The following is a 21,141-nucleotide window of genomic DNA, read 5'->3' on the forward strand; positions in this document are numbered from 1 at the left end:
TCTTTTCACATAATTGTTTTAGTGTACTCTCATTCATAAAAAAAAACTAGGTGCCTATTTATTTAAGTCAGATACTCGAAATAGTTTTCTTAATGTACTGTTTTATTTGCATTGTTAACTCGTTGCCTATTTTTATACATATACCTGACCCCGCAAACGTTGTTTTGCCGTATATTTTATTAACGCCCTTAATCCCCTCCACCATAAAACTTAGGGGTATGAAAAATAGATGTTGCCGATTTTCAGTCCTACCCGATATGCACACGAAATTTCATAAAAATCGGTCCAGGTGTTTCGGACGAGTATGTTAACTAACATTGTGAAACGAGAATTTTATATTATAAGATTGAAACTAAAATGTAAAGACTGTAAATGTTTTAAAACCCGAATGTACGTATAAAACAAGAGACTTTAAAGTAAAAATTTTTACACACGCTTGATTTAGTTAGTAAGCGGGTGAATGTTGACAGGGAGATATAAGTTAGATGGAGCTAAGTAAGTTTTAGTTTATAAGGCATTATTAAGGTATAAGGCACCCTCGTTTTTATTATTATTTGTAATTTGTTTTTGCTTTCCTATAAAATTCTGATGAATAACTAGAATCACTGACCACTGGATAACTAATTCAATAGTACAAGAATTGTACTTAGTCTTAGGACCCGCCTCATGTAAGTAAGCGGGTTTTCAAAAATTACTTATTGCAAAATTCTACATGACTACGATGTTCGTTGTTAGCTTTATATATTGCTTGAGAAACGAAACGCTACCGCGATCTAATAACGTACAACGCCATCTGTTATCGAGTTTTGGTATTTTTGGATACACAGCCTCGAATGGTTATTTTATTTTATTTTATTTTTTTAAACTTACAAAAACGGCCTCTTAAATGTCCGTATCTTTGTTAAGCATCATCATCATTATAATACCACAGGCGATTTATTTTTCGAACTACAAATCGACAGTCCCAACAAGCACACATTTTTTTATTAAAAATAAATTTTAGTAAAAAGAAAATTCGTTTCGATTAAGAAAATCTATTGTCGTTCATTTTATAGCCACGAACATTGTTGGTTCTTATCAAAATCATATAGAACAGATTTTTAGTCACTTCATAATTCTTTAAAACTAGCTCACAAAGTATTATTTTTTTGTTTTTTTTTTTTTTTTTTAAATTAAGAGCAAAACAAAAACATGTAGAGTTTACATAGTCCAATGTATAAAAAAAATTGTATGTGATGATGAAAAATGTTAATGTTAACAACGGTACAATATTCTTGCGTATAGCTCTTGATTCATAGCTTTAGTGGAATCCTCGTTTATCATGTCTTGCCGGAAGGCTCAGTACAGCTTACGCAGTCAGAAAAGGCTGACAGTTAACTGATATTGATATCACACGATAAATATTTTTTGTTTACTCTCATAGTACAATATCTTATGGTATTAGTTACGGTTTAGTAAAACACATCTTTTTTTTTCTAACGTTATTAGATATAAACCAATTAATGCTATTTCCGCAAATTTCCATCAGATCATATATAGACTAGTTGGGCTCCGCAGTTTCACCCGCGCTGATTTCAGGAAAAATTAGCCTTCCTTCTTTTTCGTATCGCAGGAGAACCCATTTACGGATGATATCCAGGACGCCCGGGTAGACAGTCCTAGACCGTATGTCGGCTTCAATATTTGGGGGTGCAATACCGATCAAAGCCGTGCGGGGAGCCTTCAGCCGTTTTAATTGGAGGGTCCCGGACCAGCAGGCAACAGGATCCCTCCAGCGATAGGCTGGCCTCGCCGAAAAGGCCAGACTTCTCCTCTATGGGGACTGTCCGGCTTACCTCTGAACAATCCCGACGTCGCCGTGTCTAGCAGGACCGGGTTCCCATCCCGGCCCGACACAGGGCACAGGGGCATTTACTGGAGGCGCATTAAGTAGCACCTTCTACGCACCCCCTTTCGTCGCCTGCAGGGGAGGCCTCGTCGGTGGCCTCCTCTCTCATCCGCTCGTCATTCTCCTTCTGGGACATTATAGTCTCGCAGAAGGAGACCATCGCCTTCCAGGACTCGTCGTCACCGAGCATCGCGGTGATGACACTCGGCAGTGACAAGTCCCCTCTGAAGACTGTCGTCAGATCGTGACGCAGCGCGGCCCATCTCGGGCACACCTCGAGGGTATGCTGGGCTGAGTCCGCTGCCGCGGCACAATCGTGACGTCCAGTCGTCGGGTCCCTTTGGGCCGTCCGACACAAGTATTCACCAAAGCAGCCGTGCCCGGTGAGAACTTGCGTCAAACGGAAGGTGAGGGGAGAGGCTTGCGCCTACGGCGCATCCATCGCTCAAGGACCGGGTGCAAGGCAGCAGTTACGCGTGTGCCATACGGCTGCTCTGCCAGGTCCTCCCCCCACTTCCACATTAGTGCTTCATGCCCCATCCGGTGCACCCGTAGGATTCCGTCCAACGTGGGGTTCTCACCAAGAGCCCTCCTACCCGAGACGTATGAGAAGGTTTTGGCAAGGACCTCCGCCACAAGCTCCCACGGGGGGACGCCGGCTAGAGCGGTAGCTGCAGCCCACGATACCTTACGATACCCCCGGATCACCCTCATCATTTCTTGCAGCCTCCGTCAAGGATGAGCCCTAGATACTTGATTTGGGAGCTCATCCTGACGCTCCCCTCTTCGATCTGCAGGGTAGCTTGTAGCATATATTTTTGATAGCGCCTGGTTTCGTTCCTGCTGATGTATAGTAGCACAGTTGTGCATTGGCGTTGCTGTTTGCTTTTTCTGGGCGACTGATTTAATTTTGGAATACCCTCGTATTGTGTTGCGTCGCGGTTCATCTTAGGGGGTAGTTGTGTCGCGACGCGCGGGGTATGCTAGGGTATATAAGCCTCAGGGCGAGTGTTTGCGGCCTCTTTTTGCCTTTTTGCTCTTTTCTTTTTTGGGTTAGATTCTCTCGCCGTCTTAAGATCTGAGTGCAATTTATTGTGGGTGAGTCATTGTAGTTCTTATAGGTTTAAGTTTTGCTTTAGTGTAAGGTGATTTTGTGTGTTTTGAAAAAAAAAAAATTAAGATTCTGTAGGATTTTTTTTTTACTCTCTCTCTTGTGTCTCGTGTTAGGAGTTGTGGGTGACTCTCTGGCCCGGCAAGCAATTTTTTAACACGTAGCACTGGCGCCCAGCGTAAATTCTCTAATATTTAAAATTATTTGTTTGTCGGTGAATTATTTTAATTATTTTATTTTGTAGGGTATCGCATTGGCACTCAAATTTTTTTTTTTTCTTATTCCTGGCAAGTGGTTTTCTCTGGGTATATAAAGGGTCTTGTCCTTGTGTCTTTGTGTGTTTTGTGTTTTGTGAATTGTGTTAAATTATTACTTTTCATTTTTATTAATTAAATTTGATTACTGTTTCGTTTAGGTTGTGTATTTATATTAGTATGTTTAAAATTTAAAGTTAATATTTAAAAGTTTTTATTTGAATTTAAAAGATTTGTCCGAGCGTAGTCACGGTTTTTGCATTGTTAATCGTTCCTTGCTAAAAATTTTCAGTTACCTACTTTTTGTATTAATTATTTCTTGCTCAATAATTTTTGCCGTAACTAAATTTTTTTGACTACCCTCTATTAACGAATATTTTTGCTTACTTTGTTCTTTCTTTGTTACATTTTAACATTAATTTAAATCGAACTTTTATTTGTACTTTTTGTTTCGTTTAAATTTTATTATTGTGCTACGATGACTCACTCAATAAAATTCGTACCCCTGCCTAAGGCTGAGTTAGAATATGAGGTGGTTGTTCGGAATGAGGAGCCAGCTGCCACGGTTTTAGCTTTACGTAAACAAATATTACAATTATCGGAATTGTTACCGTCAGAGGAGATTTTGGTCAGTCCGTTGGATATTATAACCGATTTGGCAGGTATTAGTGACACTTTGATAAAAGTGAAATCAATTATTAATATATTTTAGTTATAATTAATTTTAGTTTTCGGTTAGTGTCGTGTGGTTCGCATTACTTGGACTCTGATAGTATAGAAAATATGATTTTTACTCCTCGTGACTGTTATGCGGAGAACTTAGGTCGGTTGGTGAGTATTTTCGATAAAGTTCAATTTCGGTTGTATGCCGCTCATTTAAAAATACTTCAAGTTATAATTTGCGTCGTAGGACTGCGGAATTTAATGTTGGTGATCTTGTTTATAAGAAAACTTACTTCTTGAGTGATAAAGATAAATACTTTTCTAAGAAATTAGCGCCTAAATTTATCAAATGTCGAATTGTTGGTAAAAGGTCTCCTCTTGTATAATACGTATTACAGGATATGAATGGTAAAGATCTTGGGGTTTGGCATATTAAAGATTTGAAGTTAACAGAAAGTTCTGGTAGTAAGGGTAATTGATATTGTGTTTTCTTTTTGTTTTAAATCTATATTACGTATTCCATTTTTGAGACGGGTGATGATCTCATTTTTTTATTTTGTGCTTATACAAGTACATGACTTATGATAGTTGTGTGTTGGGTACATCTCTAATGTACTTTTGGTGTTTATTTTTGTTGAGTTATTCCACTGAGCAATAACTTAATTTGTGTGTGTTGGGTGCATCTTTAACGTATCTGCTCACTCATATTATTTTGTTTAAAGCCTACGCCATAAGTTGTTGTCGTTGTTGTGTTACAACTTAACTCTGGAACGGGTGGCGATTCCACATATTATTTTATTCTATCGAATATATATTCGATTCTAATTATGTTATGCACATTCTAAAGCCTACATCGGGAATACGGTATTAAATATGGATTAAAAAGAAAAAAAAAATGTTAAATTAAAAATTTTAAGTAGCTGCTGAGTGGTGCTCATTTATAGACCGTCACTCTGAGTGTCAGGGCGTTAATTGTCTAGGTCGGTTAACGCACATTGATAGTTGAATTTCAGGATGTTGTATGTTAGTGACGTATGATTGGGTCGTAAGACAGTGTTGCAGTGATTTCAAAATTATATGTGGTGTTTTTGTAATTCGATTATCTCTCATGATTAATCTATCAAAAAATTTTTTTTTCTCTTAGTATGGAGTTAAATTTTATAATCCCTTCCTGAGCTTACCAGATTCTCTCCTTACATTAGTTTTTTTTTTAGAATTTTGCCAGAGATGCAAAATTCTTCTCTGTCGGGGGGGGTATTGTAGCATATATTTTTGATAGCGCCTGGTTTCGTTCCTGCTGATGTATAGTAGCACAGTTGTGCATTGGCGTTGCTGTTTGCTTTTTCTGGGCGACTGATTTAATTTTGGAATACCCTCGTATTGTGTTGCGTCGCGGTTCATCTTAGGGGGTAGTTGTGTCGCGACGCGCGGGGTATGCTAGGGTATATAAGCCTCAGGGCGAGTGTTTGCGGCCTCTTTTTGCCTTTTTGCTCTTTTCTTTTTTGGGTTAGATTCTCTCGCCGTCTTAAGATCTGAGTGCAATTTATTGTGGGTGAGTCATTGTAGTTCTTATAGGTTTAAGTTTTGCTTTAGTGTAAGGTGATTTTGTGTGTTTTGAAAAAAAAAAAATTAAGATTCTGTAGGATTTTTTTTTTACTCTCTCTCTTGTGTCTCGTGTTAGGAGTTGTGGGTGACTCTCTGGCCCGGCAAGCAATTTTTTAACACGTAGCAAGCTCCCAGCGGGGGTCCCTTGTGTTCGGTCCCATGGAAGAGTAGGGCTTCGGTCTTGTCAATTCTAACACGAAGCCCTAAACTGTCTATGCGGCTGATCACGAAGTCGAGTCCGACCTGGGCCAGCCACGCTGCCTCCTTGTAGTCTCGTTCCCGGGAGTAAACAAGGGTGTTATCCGCGTACAGATGACACCCATCCCGGGGAGGAGATGGCCTCGCAGGGCCCAATCGTACCCAATGTCCCACGGATCGGGCCCAGCACCAACCTGCGACACCGCAGCCGACTCGCCGCCACTCCACGGAACCGACCGATTCTCGAGACAGCCTTTTTTCTTCTTAAAGCATACCTAACCATCTTTTTAAACAAATATTCCTTTTTAAATTTTTTAACTGTGGATGTCGGTAGAGCAAGCAATTATCTATAAAATGAAATATAATATATGGGGACTAATTGAAAGGTTTTTTTCTAAAAAGGGAGACAAACATCTTATAAAAAAAGTAAAAATAATAACCGATCGCGGATTTGAACCATGGTCTTTTCGGTTGATTGCGACCGGCCGATTTCCCCTGAGCTATTACAACTTTAAGTACATTTGCGAACCTTTGTATTCTAACGATATTTTTTCATTGTCTAAAAACTGGGTTAAATCGACATTTTCTAAAAATGAATCCTAGTTAGATTTATTTATCTCCCCCGAAATTCCTTGCATACTAAATAAATTTCATGAAAATTGTCGGAGCCGTTTCCGAGATTCAGATTCTATATATACACAAGAATTGCTCGTTTAATAGTATAAGATTATAATCTTTCATACTACGAAATAAACACTGTCTATCGACGGAGTTGTTGGTGAGTATTCATTTACTAATATAAATAATTGAGTTGTAATTTAAGTACCTATTTAACTTACAATATTATTCAAAGTAAAACATATACGGAGTCTAAAATGTTCTTGTTTAAGATCACCTCGTCGGACAAACAAAAACACTTTGTACAAAAATCAGTTAGAATTATCATTATCAAACTTATTTAACATAATTATAATCATATATAAATTTATGATGTTTGACTTTAACTATGTTAAGAGTTTCGACATATCCAGCAATTAAGCTTTCCAGCACTAGTACGACTCCAAGCTTATTGTACTCTACTGTTTTCGTTATAAAGTTTATAGGTAACTTTGTTGTAAAATTGTCGAGGTATCATTTTGATGAACTACCGAACCGAGCTAATTGGCAGCCGACGTACATCAACCGACGTTGACATATTTGGCAGTGTCAGATTTACAGAAGCGACGTTAATTCAATTAATAATTTCGATTATTATGCTACTAAATTTTGTTTGATACTATTGCTAAGTAAAGTCTGCTTTATTCCAAAATCTAGTCTACATTTTAAAACTCTTTTATTTACTTTGAATCAATTTTGCACGGGTTATACTAAAGTCCTACCCGTTGTTCTTAGTGAGAGGCTAAATTTGCGTGGTACGAGATACCTGACGTGTGGTGTGTTACACATCGAATTTTCGCCGATTTACTTAAATACATTTGTAACCAAGAGCAATTCAAAATTAATTTGGTGTGGTTTATTATTATATTATGTAAGTAGTATTTTACGGATTGTACGCAAAATATAATAATCTAAGTAAATTATAAAAGTAAATATTAACAACTAAGAGATTCGATATTTAGTATACGAATCGAATTCAACGACAAAATAACGCAGTGGCGTACAATTTGTTATGTAAGTATTGGTTCCAACTTAATTTGTCGGAAAGTTGTTTTATTCAAGATTTTATTTTATTACTATCAGCGCGGTCATTAATACCCTTTCTCAATTAAATATGATAGATAGTTAGATAGAAGAACAAGACAGGGGTTATTTGTTTATCATGAAACAGTAGACATCGGCATGTAAGCTTAAAACCAACTGTAAAACTAATACTTGCTGCCTCCGTCAGATTTAACACGTAATATCGTCTTATTCTGGTGATTTTCTAAAGCATTGTGTTTTCTATATTGCAAAGTTAACATTTAGCGTATATACTTCTGTATGGAGAAAAAGGTCTTTTCCCAGCAGTGGGATGTTACAGGATGGATTATCATCATTAATCATCAATTTTGTAATGCCTTCAAACTAACTACCTACTTGTTCACTACTAGTTTTAGTGTCATCCTATAATTTTTATAGCGTCACATGATTGTGCCATGTAATATTTTGCTTAAATAAACTACGTTTTACGTTGAGACTTTGCCCTAAAAGTTGAGCAAAATTCAACACTGTCAAACCAATGTCTAAGTCAAATCTTTTGCCAAACTACCGGCTACTTTTCGTTTTGCTAGGACAGGAAAATTGTATGTCATAACATTATTACGTACTTTAAAATTTTGTAAAATATTTATTTTTTATTCAAATGTATTTATCTGGTTTAAAGCTATCAAACATATTAAATTGTCAAGTGTAGAACTTGTCACACAAAGCGAGTTCTAATATTGCATAATAACGGCGAACTATAACTGAACTCGTGTTTTAATCATTTTAATTTTAATAAATTATTTGTCATTTTTCTTAAGTTACTGTTTTATAATCTATTATTTGTTATTGATAAATAATCATTTAATTGTCGTGCGTATGTGTTTCGTACACTACAAATAACCACAAGTTCTATTAGCATATTCATGATTCTTAATTTCAACTGTTGGTTTGTGCGAACCCTGATTTTAACCTTACGTTACTTTACTTACATTTTTTTTCTCCGATAAAATAACGTACCTTATTAAGTTTTGCTATAAATTAAAAAAAAAACTTTACCAAAAATATAACTAAAAGAAAATGAGAATATACATGTTAAATGAAATAAAATGCAGACAGGTTTAGTAATAAACAATATTTAGAAGATATTATTTTGATGTTATGATTAGGTATCTAGTAAAAAGATTATATTTCCCTAATCATTGTATGTCAGTCATCATTAATATCCCTCTTACTTATCTACCTTGCGATTATCATTTCTAACGTGAATTACACAAAACAGTACAAAGAAAGCTATTGACTTCGCATGCGATATTGCTATTAGGGTCAGTATAAGAATTAAGGAAGTAATCTCTTCTCTAATTAACTATATTTCAGTGATTTATGTTACGTAAATAAAGCAAACCGCTGTGCGATTATGGCGGTACAGAATATAGCCACCCCTTCTCTTCCCGTGAGTGTCGTCAGAGGCGACTAAGGGATAACACAGTTCGACTACCATTTTGGAACTTAGAAAGCTGACCGATAGCGGGATAATCATTCAACTGCTGCCTTCCAAATACAAAGGCCGAAGATGGGCAGCAGCGTCTTCGGTACGACAAAGCCAGCTCTGCTGTCATCAACCCGTCAGCCCAACGTGGTGACTATGGGCAAAACACTTGAATTCGCGTCATTTTTGGCACGAACTCAAGGAGGCCTATGTCCAACAGTGGACTGTGGTGAAGATGAAAGCGACCAGTTGAAGTAAAAAAAAAAAACGGAAAATTTACCAATATTTTCACGTATTTCGCGTTTCAAAATTTAGTGTAAATCCGAAAATGATTGTCTGCGACAGACGCACAAAAACCAATTTTTTAACATAATTTAATAAAGAACATTGAACTAAATTTAGAAAAAATATTATCAAATTATATTATTTTAGAACTATAATTGACGTTTTTTTTTTTAAATAAAACTTCATTTATTTGTATGAAAAAAAATCTATATACGTTATTAGAATTTACTTCAAAATTTTCTTATATATTACTTATTTTGTTTATGCTAGAAGTAGCAAGAACAGCCTAGTCACCTGATTTTAAGGGGGTCACCACCGTTTACATACGCAGCAAACACCATAAATACTTTACTAGCTTGACAGTGGAGTAGAGGGGAGCTACACATAGATTAATTTTTTCTACATCTTTTTTTGCGACCAATTTTTTTTAAACTAAGTTTTACTTTTAAAAATTCTTTTTATCGTATCAAAGCTAACGAGACAAAGAATATGACCAAGCAAATTATAAGACCAGTAAAGAGAAAATTCAAGACAAGGAAATAATGAAAATTTATTTAATTACAAAGGAATTTCGAATGTCGTGTGTAAGTAGTTTCTGTACAATTCAGAATTTTCAGGTCGAGTGCTTTTGCATGTTGCAAGTGAGTGGATTTTAGTAAAATGGATGCCACACGAGGGGTCGTAAATCTTAAAATGGTGACGGCCGGTCCCTGGACACCAGTCTTTGAAAGTTTATAGTGTGGAACTATAATAGAAATAATGTTCAGCTCTATGTGATGGTAATAAGATCTATTGAAAGTAATAATGAAACAATGTCGGATTGAAGGTCACATTTTGTAATTGGCACCAGGTAAACAAGGTTAGTTCAAGAGCATCTAATAATGTCATCGGTCCTATTATAGCGAAACACGATGTTTGAAACACATTGTTAACTTACAATTTGAATAATTTTTTCAGATATTTTAGTTGGGTACCTTACACCATACAAATAATATTTTTAATACATTACACAGACAATTAAATCCAAAGTTATAACTTTGGATTTAACTAACATTAGATTTGGATTTTATATTTTGCACCAGTTGTATGGACAACTGTGACTTAACTGCAATCATTAGTGCTGTCTAGGTATGAAAATCTCAAGAACAACCACCTTTTTTTTTTACTAATTTTGTAATCATCCACAAGCTGTATGACAATGAGGAATGAAAAAAAAATATGTTACAATTTCCACAAAACATACTGTAGTGCATGTACCTACTGTTGAATATTATGTACTGTGGAATATATAACAATTCAAATTCGTCTGTATGTTTTTTTTTTCTAAATGTACATTACCTCAGAAATTTTGACTTGGCCGATCGATTCCGATAAAAAAAAATTCAATCGAAAGGTAATGAGTATCATGTGTTCTCATTTAGTTCTCATTTTAATCTTTAATAACGCGTATTTACTTGACTAATTTTTTGTCTACCTACTACGTTGTATTTCTTTTACGTTGAATTGCCCTGTCGATGTAACTGAAATAGATGTTTTTTTTTCATTTACGAGAAAACACAATAAAAATAACACCGAATTGTGTTTGCCGCAAACGAAAAAAAAACCGACTTCAATTACGTGGACAAGTAATACAACGTATGTTGGCGAAATTAACAAACGCACTAGACGTCACTACGATTTTCGAGGGTTTTCCTCGATTTCTCTGGAATTCCATGATCAGATACTGGTTTCCTTATAATGGACCACAATCGGAATATCTCCTTTCCAACAAAAAAAAGAATTATCAAAATCGGTTCATAAACGACGAAGTTATACCCAAACATACGTTAAATATACCATACATAATTATGCGGTCGAATCGAGTAACCTCCTCCTTTTTTTGAAGTCAGTTAAAAAGAAAAAAGGATTTTACATAAAATAATGTTTTATGTTAAAACAAAACCCTCGGTTAAAATAAAACTTGAACAGTCATAACGATAACTCAACAAAAAAATTCTAAACAGAAGCGAGAACCGTAAAATTGTTGGAGATTCATTTCAAATTTCACACGACCAAATACCACGCTCGGCTTGTTCCGAATCTGTTGGTCCTGGTACGATATATCACGGTGTTTTGACAAACACTATTGTATTTCTGACGTTGGAGCTTGTTTCGTTTACTCACGGTCTGGCTTGGACAGCCCGCATCTGAAATTTACTTTGTAACATGGCATGAATAAAAATTAAATCAGTTAACGTTTCCCGGGTCCTGCAATATGATTCTATGAAATTAAAATACGTAATCTAATTTTGTTGATTGAATTATTTCAATCAAAAGTCAGGTGAAATGAGATTTTGATTATTTTCTAACGAAATGTTTTTGGATACTGAAAACTTTTTGCTGTGTGCTTATCCAACTGTTATAGTTGGTATACCAACTTCTTACTTGCAAAACTGAAAATACAGCAACCACGGGCAATGGATCTTCGAAACTTTTTCAGTAAAAGCGAAATTCTGACAGCGAATCTTTTCACAATTTCAAAAGGCTCTTTGACGGTGCTCCTTTGAATCCAGTCTAAACACTAGACAAAGTTCGTTGCTGCAATGGCACTAGCTAAAAGCAGATTACCATCAGTAATTAAAACGTGGGTGCAATCATGACGCTATACACCGCATGTTGGATTTTTCGACATACGGTCAGAAATAAAATAGACCTAAGTAATTATGGTAATGTATAGACATATCAGAAAAACCGGGTTGTCTGGAAGAAATGGCTAACTAGCCATAAGACTGCCTTTTGTACTACACATTCTTAAGTTGTCTGTATTATTATTATTTTGTATTTGCATGTTGTGGTGTACAATAAAGAGTAAATAAATAAATAAATAAAAACCTTTGTCATTAAGAATTTACTAATATTGAAGTAATACTAGTGGTCGCCAAATGGTCGAAATTCGGCCATAATTAATTTAAATTATAAGTCTGAACATTATTAAGGTTCTGTTGTCAAAGACTATACTTCTATAATAGTAAACAAAAGAGTATATATGCACATGTGTGTCAAATACATGGTAGTGTGTATAATGTTTATTTTATTGATTTAATGTATTTTTATGCATAATTAAAAAAATCGTTAAAGCAACAACTTCAATTATTATTAATTCTATTTAATTTAAGAGTAAATTTTCCAAGTATGATTGATAAAATAATTTTCACAAAACTATGAATTGAAAGTTTGATAATATTTTTAGCAGTATGTACCGTAGAAAGCTAGCTTTATTGTTAGAAGACGCCTGTAGCACTTTTAGCGCCATGAAAGCCGATATCCCTACAAAGGACATCAGAGCTTCAGCCGAAAAGTGAAAAAGGTCCCAAAGCTAAACTTTTAAGGATAATATTCCGCTACACAAAAACCGTATAATACAGACGCTGAAAGGTGTTTTTAAATTTTCGTTTTGGCTGTGGATTATTTTGTTAACATGGGAGAAATTGATATTCAGAAAGAGATAATAATAGTAGTGTACGGGTTAACGCACATTGAGCAATATGATTGTTTTGCTAATTAGTAACCTCTTTAATTTAGCTGATTTATTACGAAATTGTTATTTTTCTTATGCAGATTTCTAATGAAATTGATATTTGTTTGCTACGAATGACGTCAAATGACGTCTGTACTTCTGCCTATATATACTTAAAATAATCTTAATAAATTTAGTGTTTGATCGACTTTCATTGGGTTTGGTTTCCCTCATAACCTTCCCTCACATGTCATCACTCACTCAACCATAGACTGTACCATACAAGTAGTAATACTTTATAAACACTTTTTTATCAAAACTATTTCCAATATCTGAACGTTAGATAATTAATAATTTTACAAGTGCTTGTTCATTAGTCTCGTATATATTGAAGTTTAAGTTATTTTCTTATCTTCCATTTTCTGCGAGCTTCAAATCTTGGACTTAAAATTGAGCATTAACTATCTGTAATAATAAAATACCAGTAAATCTTTTTATTGTATTATTATTTGTAGTTGCATTATTACAACAGCCGCTCTTTTGTAGTGGTGCGAGTAATCCTAAAACACCGACGGTTAACTGGTTCGATTCCCGCTCGGGATGGATATTGGAAGCGATTTTTAGTCATAGTAGCGAAAACTTCCGCCGACCCACAGTAGAGCAGCGTGGTGGATTAAACTCCAATTGTACTCCTGCATGGAAAAAAGGTTTTATGCCCAGCAGTTGAATTTTACATGCTGAATGCGAATGCAATTTTTATTGAATAATTATTTTTACTTGCATTATTACGAATGATCAATTAGTACGACAACAAGACGGACAGGGGATCAGAAAATAAAAGAATTCAAAACATCGCATGATATCCTGCTATAAATTATATAATGAAATCATTAGCTAATATTTCACTATAGTTTTTTCTCAATATGATGCGATTATTATTTTTCATTTAATTCAATGGAGAAGTTCTTTATTTAAAATATGTACCTATCAGGTATTAATTATAGGTATTACTTAACTCTATTATTTTCACTTAGACGGGTGTTTAGATAAACATAATAAGTAGTGTAGTATTATTGGTTTACTACGGTCTACGCGTATACTTATTAAAAATAACTAATATGTATTTATTAATAAATAAAGAAAAACATTGTATTTCCCAGGAATAGTATTAAATTATTTTACCTTACTGTTATATTTTCTGAACAATATCTAACTCCCAATAATTCCTATTAAACCAGCACTACGCCAGAATAAATGACGAGTTATGGTCATATTTACTAAACACAGTTACTTAACCTTCTGCAACGAGGTTCTAGTCGAATGCTATGCTACGCTTCAGCCTGTTATATCTCACTGCTGGGCGTAGGCCTCTTTCCCCACGTAGGAAAAGAATCAGAGCTTAATCCACCACTTTGCTCCAATATGGGTTGGCGGATATATTTCCTATTATGAGTAACGATCGCTATCAGGTGTACATGATAACAACCGGGAACGGCGGCTTAACGTGCTCTCTGAGACAGGGAGGGGAGACCCACAAGGACTGCACAAACACCCAGATCACGGCAAACATCTGCATGGCCAATACAAATCTTTATCATGTGCGGGGATTGAACCCACAACCGTCAGCGTAACAGCCGCAAACTATTCATTTTAATTTTTTAGCGTTCATATGCAATAAGGTTCTAAGGTAATTGTTTCCTGAGACAATAAATCAACCAAAAAATATTGCCATATAGAAACAGTATTTTTTTTACATACAAAAAAACACTATTTCTTAATCGACTTCGAAAAAGGAGGAAGTACTCAAGTCGCCTGTATTTTTTTCCTTTTCTTTTTTTGTAGCCTCCTAACTTTATACTGGATGTACTGATTTTAATGATCCTTTTTTTGGTAAAAAGCTGGTGCTTTTTATGTAGATCAGTTGAATTTTTATTTTGATTGAGATCTGTAAAAAAAATTTGAGTTATTAAGTAAATAATGACCATTTAATTTATTATTTTTTCGCGATGTAATTATTGGGTTTTTTTAGTTTGCGAGCAAACAATTATAAATAAATAAATTATTCTTAATTACTAAATAGATTATAAATAAATAAAATTTTTCACATCCAGTTCCTAGTTAGATCTCGAAGAAAATAGTTACTTTCCAAAGTTTATTTATTTATTTATTTATGGACAGCCAGTAGCTAATACAACAAATCTTATATCTAATACTACACTAAATAACAAATAAGGTAGTTGTACAGCCTATGAAGGTGTCACAGCATGCTTAAATCTATGAAATTATTTCACTATTAACTAACTTTAACTATGCCTTAATCTGTGAAATTAATTAAATAGGTATATTTTACTTACAATTTCTATTTTAACTTAATTTTTATTAAACTCTCTTGAAAAGGTTAACACGCTCTTCCTGAAGCTCTGGACACTATCATTATAAATATCGACACTGCCACATAACTGGTTATAAGTCCTAATTAGTCTCACGGTTAAAGAGTGCTGCTTGAGTTTAGTTCTAGCGAAAGGCTGATAGAAAAGGCCAGAATCACGAGCCGCTCTCTTCAAAGCACCTCTTGGTACTCGCAGCTTAAAATCCTGTAACAGCACAGGACAGTCAACAATGTTTCTGCAAATTTTAAAGAGGAACATCATGTCAAGCAATCCACGACGAACCAAGAGGCTATCCATTCCAAAATGTTTGAGGCGCTCAGTATAATTGTGAAGATTCTTATGGATCCCTTCAGAAAAATCAAGATGTCTAAGGAACCTTTTTTGAACACGTTCAATTCGTAACTGATGTGTATTATAACCAGGTGTCCACACCACGCTAGAGTACTCGAGTATACTTCTTACATACGCATTATAAATAGCTATTTTAGTTTTTGAGTTTTTGAAAAATTTGCTATTCCTGATTATAAAACCTAACATTTTTGATGATTTCGTTACAATGGCATCTATGTGGGAATTAAATGTAAGTTTTGAATCAAAGAGGATACCCAAGTCTCTTATTGCATCTACCTCAACTATTGTACTGCCATCCAAATGATATTTAGATTGAATCTTAGCAATATTACGTGTAAATTTTATGTGATTACATTTTTTTATATTAAGTTACATATTATTTGTGGAGCACCAAGTAGAAATAGCATTGATATCCTCTTGTAGTAAGTCAATATCAGATAAAGCTTTTATGGTTTTACACAACTTTAAATCGTCAGCAAATAAGAATGCACTACTATGTTTGACGTTATCAAGAATATCATTAACAAAAACGTTGAACAACCACGGGCCCAAATTCGAGCCCTGGGGTACTCCTGAAGTGACAGCGTAAGTTTGTGAGTGAAACCCTTTGATGACTACACACTGAGTTCTATTATGTAAGTAGGTTTGAAACCAATTGTAAAGGGATCCCGTAACACCGTAATTAGTCAGTTTTGTAAGTAATAATCGTTGATTAACCCTATCGAAGGCTTTAGAAAAGTCCATGTACACTGCATCAACTTGTGAGCCGGCGTCAACAGCATTAACAAGTTCAGTGTGATATGTAGTCAGATTAGTGTTTGTAGAACGGTACTTCATAAATCCATGCTGTTGGTTAACAAAAAACTGCTTTGAGTGGAACTTTAACTGTGGGAAAACTAATGCCTCAAATACCTTTGCAAAGGTTGACAAAATAGATATAGGCCTATAATTGGAAACATTACTTAAATCACCCGCCTTATGAATAGGCACTACCTTAGCTTCCTTCCATATAGTTGGAAAAATTCCACTCGATAGAGATTTATTAAAAATAATGAAAAGTGGTACACTGAGGGACTCATAACATCTGGATATAAAATAGGGAGATATTCCATCAGGGCCTGGGCCTTTGCTGTGGTCAAGATTTTTTAAATAATTTGTAATGGTGGGTAAAGATATATGTATACTGCTAATTGGAATTACATTGTCGTTTTTTACAATTAGTGCGTAGTTATAATTTTTAGTGTCAATAGAAAAAGTTGAGGAGAAAAAGGATGCAAATAAATTACATATATTAGAGCCATGCGATGCACTATTGCCATCCAGCGTCATTATTTCAGGAAATTCAACACTGCTGGAGCGTTTATTTTTCAAATATGTCCAAAAATACTTTGGATTTGCTTGAATGCTGTTCTCAATGTTGACAATGTAGTCCTCATAACAATTACGCGACAGTGTCTTACATCTTTTATCAAAAAGTTTTAAAGACAGTTGATCTAAAGGATTTCTGAAAACTTTATATTTGTGGCGGATTTTATTTTTTTCTTTTATGAGATTTATTAACTGCTTTGTGAACCATGGTGGATGTTTTCCTGTCTTTACTTTAATTTTAGGTACATGAATGTCTATTATTGTGTTTAATATTTCGTAAAATCTATTAGTTATATTTTCAACTGATTCGTATTCAGCAAACTCAACTGACCAATCTATTTTGTTTAGTTCGGTTAAAATAAGGTCATAATCTGCTTTATAAAAATTATTTTTCGTAATAGTACGATTAACCTTTAGATATTTACGTTCAGAAAAGTCTAAATATATATCAACTGGTACATGTAATGGATCAACATTTGTTAAAATACTATTGGAAGCCTCTACCCTGGTTTCAGTGATATTACTTAAAACTAAATCTAATATTTTACCCTTAAAATTAGTTACATTATTAAATTGAAATAGATTATTAAAGGATAAAAAATCAACCAGCAACTGTGCTAATGAGGAATTATTATATATTGTAGGAATACATACATTGCTAGTATCTGAATTACTCCAGCCTATGCAGCTTAAGTTAAAATCGCCCAGTAAACATACATTTTTAAAATTATGAGATACATTACAGAAATTTTCAAAAAAATGTTCGACCAGATTCTTATTAAGTGGGGGAGGAAGATATACTGCACATATTACTACACTTTCTCCATCGTTTAAATCTACTTGAACATAGAGATCTTCGCAATGGCTTTCAGATTTAGATAGTCGAGTGGAATGGAATCTATTCGAAACAGCCACAAGAACACCGCCGCCTTCTTTGTTAGGATGAAATCCGGTAGTTTCGCGATCTCTTCTGTAGACAGTATATCTATTATCAAATAATTCCACATCGTTTATTTTATCATTTAGCCACGTTTCACTAAGAACTAATATATCATAGTTAGTGCATGCAATATTACAAAGAAAATCATGTGTTTTTGTTCTTAGTCCCCTCACATTCTGGTAGTATACGATTAAGGAAGAAAATTCGAATTATAAAATGCTAAACACGTGCACATTAAATAAACTAGATTAACTTATTAAACTAGTTAGCCAAGTGTAGCCTATCCAAGACCTCCTGGTTTCTAACGTAGATGAATTGTGAGGATTCTGTCTTACGAATGAACACCTTTCCTTGCTTAATCCATACGAATTTGTAATCTTCTTTCTTGGCAAATTGCCTAGCCGCTGCGTGAAGTTTCTTGTTTTGGGGGGATAAATGTTCTAAGATATAGATAGGCTTTTTGTTTCCAGCGATTCCGATGTGACTGGTGTTGAGCTTGTCGTTCTGATGTTCCTTGTTGAATTTTATAGTGTTTGCCAGAAAGGTGTCTCGCAGTAAAGGAGTTCCGAGCTTAACAATAATGCTTCGCGGTCTTTGGTCCTCCCTGTTTAGTTTAGCAACTCTAGTGCAGTGGTGAATATCACTTTCTTTCAGATTAGCTGACACAACTTTTGAAATTTGCATTATTGTAGATATTAAATTTTCGTTTTTGTGCTCAGGAACACACTGGATCTCCAAGTTACTAGCACGATTATGTTGCTCCATTGCTTGTAAGCGTGTATTTAATTCATAAACTGTATTTGACAAGATCGTATTATCTTTCTGCACTTGTTTTAGTGATTCTTGGCATTTAATTAGCGCTGTCTTAGCAGTTTCATAGTTTTCATCTAAAAACTTTACACTGCTCTCAAGCGTGGAAATTTCACCTCTAATGGATTGAAATTCAGCTCGTACCATTTGTTGAAGGGATAATTCTAATTCACGCACCAATTCTGTCTTCATTAAAAAAAATTCCTCCTTAATAAGTGGTCTTATATTTTCCAATGTAATAGGTATATCAGAGCTATCATCGTAATCCGTAGAAATAGCTTGCGAAAACTTCTTGCGAAGCGTTATATTGCTATCCACTTGGGGGGACACATCCTTGGCACTTGTTATTTCAGGAGAGTTTTGTTCCATTCCAGATCTTTCCGCCGGGCGCAATGGGGTATTGCTATTATCAGTGTTAGGTTGCTTAGCTCGACAATCAGGGCATTTCCAATTAGTTTTATTGGTGACGTTCATCAAATTAAATCCTTTTTCAGATATATTCGCGCAATTAAGGTCATATCTTAATTTGCAAAAGGCACAATTTAAGTAATTTTTATTTAGGATTTTACTGCGACATCCCGCGCAAACACCAGACGAAAATGACGTATTCTTCAAAAGTAACAAAAATATGTAAAAATAAAAAAATAATAAAAAAAATATTTCCAATTATTATTATTGTTGTGCAGCAGAAATGCAGCGATGTAAGTGCTAAGTTGTAATGCGCCTTTCTATGTGTGCGTAGCGATAAGCAGCGAGTGCTGTGCGGGTTGCGCAGGTCAGTTATATGCAGGGCAGTAATATTCGTTGAGTAAAAACTTAAAATATTTATCGCGAGTACTCACTCGTTTTGGAAAATTCCCTGTAGATCCAATAAGTATCTTGTAGTTCACTTAAATGCCTTTCCGATGATATATTACTTAAGTTGAAGAGGTTGTTATTTACACTGTTTAAGAATTATTTAGCCGGAGCAACGAAATACGGTATCACCTTCATGAGGGTATTTTAAAGTATGTGTATTTTAAGTAAGTTGGAATTCAAGGTTCTAATACTTTTTACATGAACAGTAACAAATTAAAACGATTTCATTTATCTCTAAATGTCTACACTTTGGACTTATTGGTTTAGAATGTAGAACTTAGGGATGTGAAAAAAAAGTGATTTTTAAATTAATCATTTTTTTTTTGTAAAATCGATTATAAATAATAATGATTATCGATTTAATAAATACGGCACAGTATCGATGTAAATTTTAATGAAGTACATTTTTTTTATTTGTTCAAAAAGACAAAAAACACATACTTAACACTTATACATAAGCCTGTCACAAAAACTCACAAGAGCTTATCCGGACAAGCCACCGCGTCGCATACCATATTATCATATAATATCTATACCCTATGGGAACCCTATAGCAATTACATCTAAACTAAGGTAATTACCAAAATTTTGTGACTATTAAACGCTTAAAGATTTCAATAATTGTTCTTTTAGTGATTTCCTATATTTGCGTTTATCCAGGTATAACTTTTGTAGGTCTTCGGGAAGTTCATTAACAAATGCAGGTAATGGTGTTTAACATTCTAACCCCGTAAAAATTTCTAGCATTCATCTAGTAGCATTAGCATTGACATGGTAATTTTGCGACTACATAATTTCGGGTTTCGTAACTATAGAAAATTTCTTTTACCATTGTTCTTAGGCACAAATTGTCAATTAAATAAAAAAGTCTACCGATGAAAATCTTAGAAGCTACTTTTGTAAAATCAAAATAAAAAAATGAGTGTGTTTTATTAGACCATACGACTGAAGAAAACCTTACGAAGCCTAACTCTCTCTCTCTTTATCGTCACTAACTTATATCTCCCTCTCATAACTCAACTTCCGTTCACCTCGCACGATCACACTTTTTGTAACGCTTTCGTCACGCATTCACCAATTTACTCGCCAAAATAAGCGGGCGTTAAGAAGTTTTACTTTAAAAAAATTGTGTGCTTGTGAGGACTATCCATTTGTTGTTCGAATAACAAATCGCCTGTGGTATTATAATGATAATCTTTAATAAAAGGCATGGATATTTTAAAGCCCGTGGTCGTTAGTTTAAAATAATAATAATGAAACAAAAACATTCGAGGCTACGTATCAAAAAATACCAAAACACGATAGCAGATGGCGCTATACGTTATTAGATCGCTGTAGCGTTTCGTTTCTCAAGCAGTATATAAGGCTAACAGCAATCCTTCGCAGTTACATAGAAATATTTTATATAGAATTGATAGAATTTCGCAACAAGAAATTTCGTAAAACCCGCTTCCTTTCATGAGGTGGGTCTTTAGACGACGTTAGAACTAATCTTATACAGTTGTACTATTTAAGTCAGTTATCCAGTGACAAGTGTTTCTACCTTTCAAAGTTGTAATTCAATGGTCAATGCTCTAATACTGTCTACATGAATAGTAACAAACTAAAACGATTTCATTTGTCTCTAAAAGTTTACGCTTCGAACTTTTGGTTTAGAATGTGTGAAGTGTTAGAACTAGGTATGTGAAAAAAAAATATTTTTAAATTAATCAACTTTTTTTTGTAAAATCGATTATATATAATAATAATTATTTT

The 21,141-nt window shown here is 34.5% G+C and overlaps 1 protein-coding gene across 1 annotated transcript; it reads right to left on the reverse strand.

The window, feature by feature from the left end:
• Positions 1 to 17,979: 17,979 nt before the first annotated feature.
• On the reverse strand, positions 17,980 to 19,901 carry LOC123670141. Its single transcript, XM_045603646.1, has 2 exons — positions 19,864 to 19,901; positions 17,980 to 19,048 (listed from the first exon to the last, which is right to left on the reverse strand). Exons 1-2 carry the CDS (start codon positions 19,899 to 19,901, stop codon positions 17,980 to 17,982), a joined length of 1,107 nt encoding a protein of 368 aa, XP_045459602.1.
• Between the last annotated feature and the right edge of the window lie 1,240 nt (positions 19,902 to 21,141).

This window comes from Melitaea cinxia, chromosome 4 (genome assembly GCF_905220565.1).
Source record: "Melitaea cinxia chromosome 4, ilMelCinx1.1, whole genome shotgun sequence".
Lineage (NCBI taxonomy): Eukaryota > Metazoa > Arthropoda > Insecta > Lepidoptera > Nymphalidae > Melitaea > Melitaea cinxia.

Excerpts from the sequence above, each read along its gene's own strand:
- LOC123670141 (XM_045603646.1), bottom strand. The coding sequence starts at position 19,901 with ATGGTATGCGACGCGGTGGCTTGTCCGGATAAGCTCTT. Across the intron at positions 19,049-19,863 it reads GCTTGTCCGGATAAGCTCTT|ATATGACCTTAATTGCGCGA; the intron begins GTGAGTTTTTGT and ends TTGCAAATTAAG.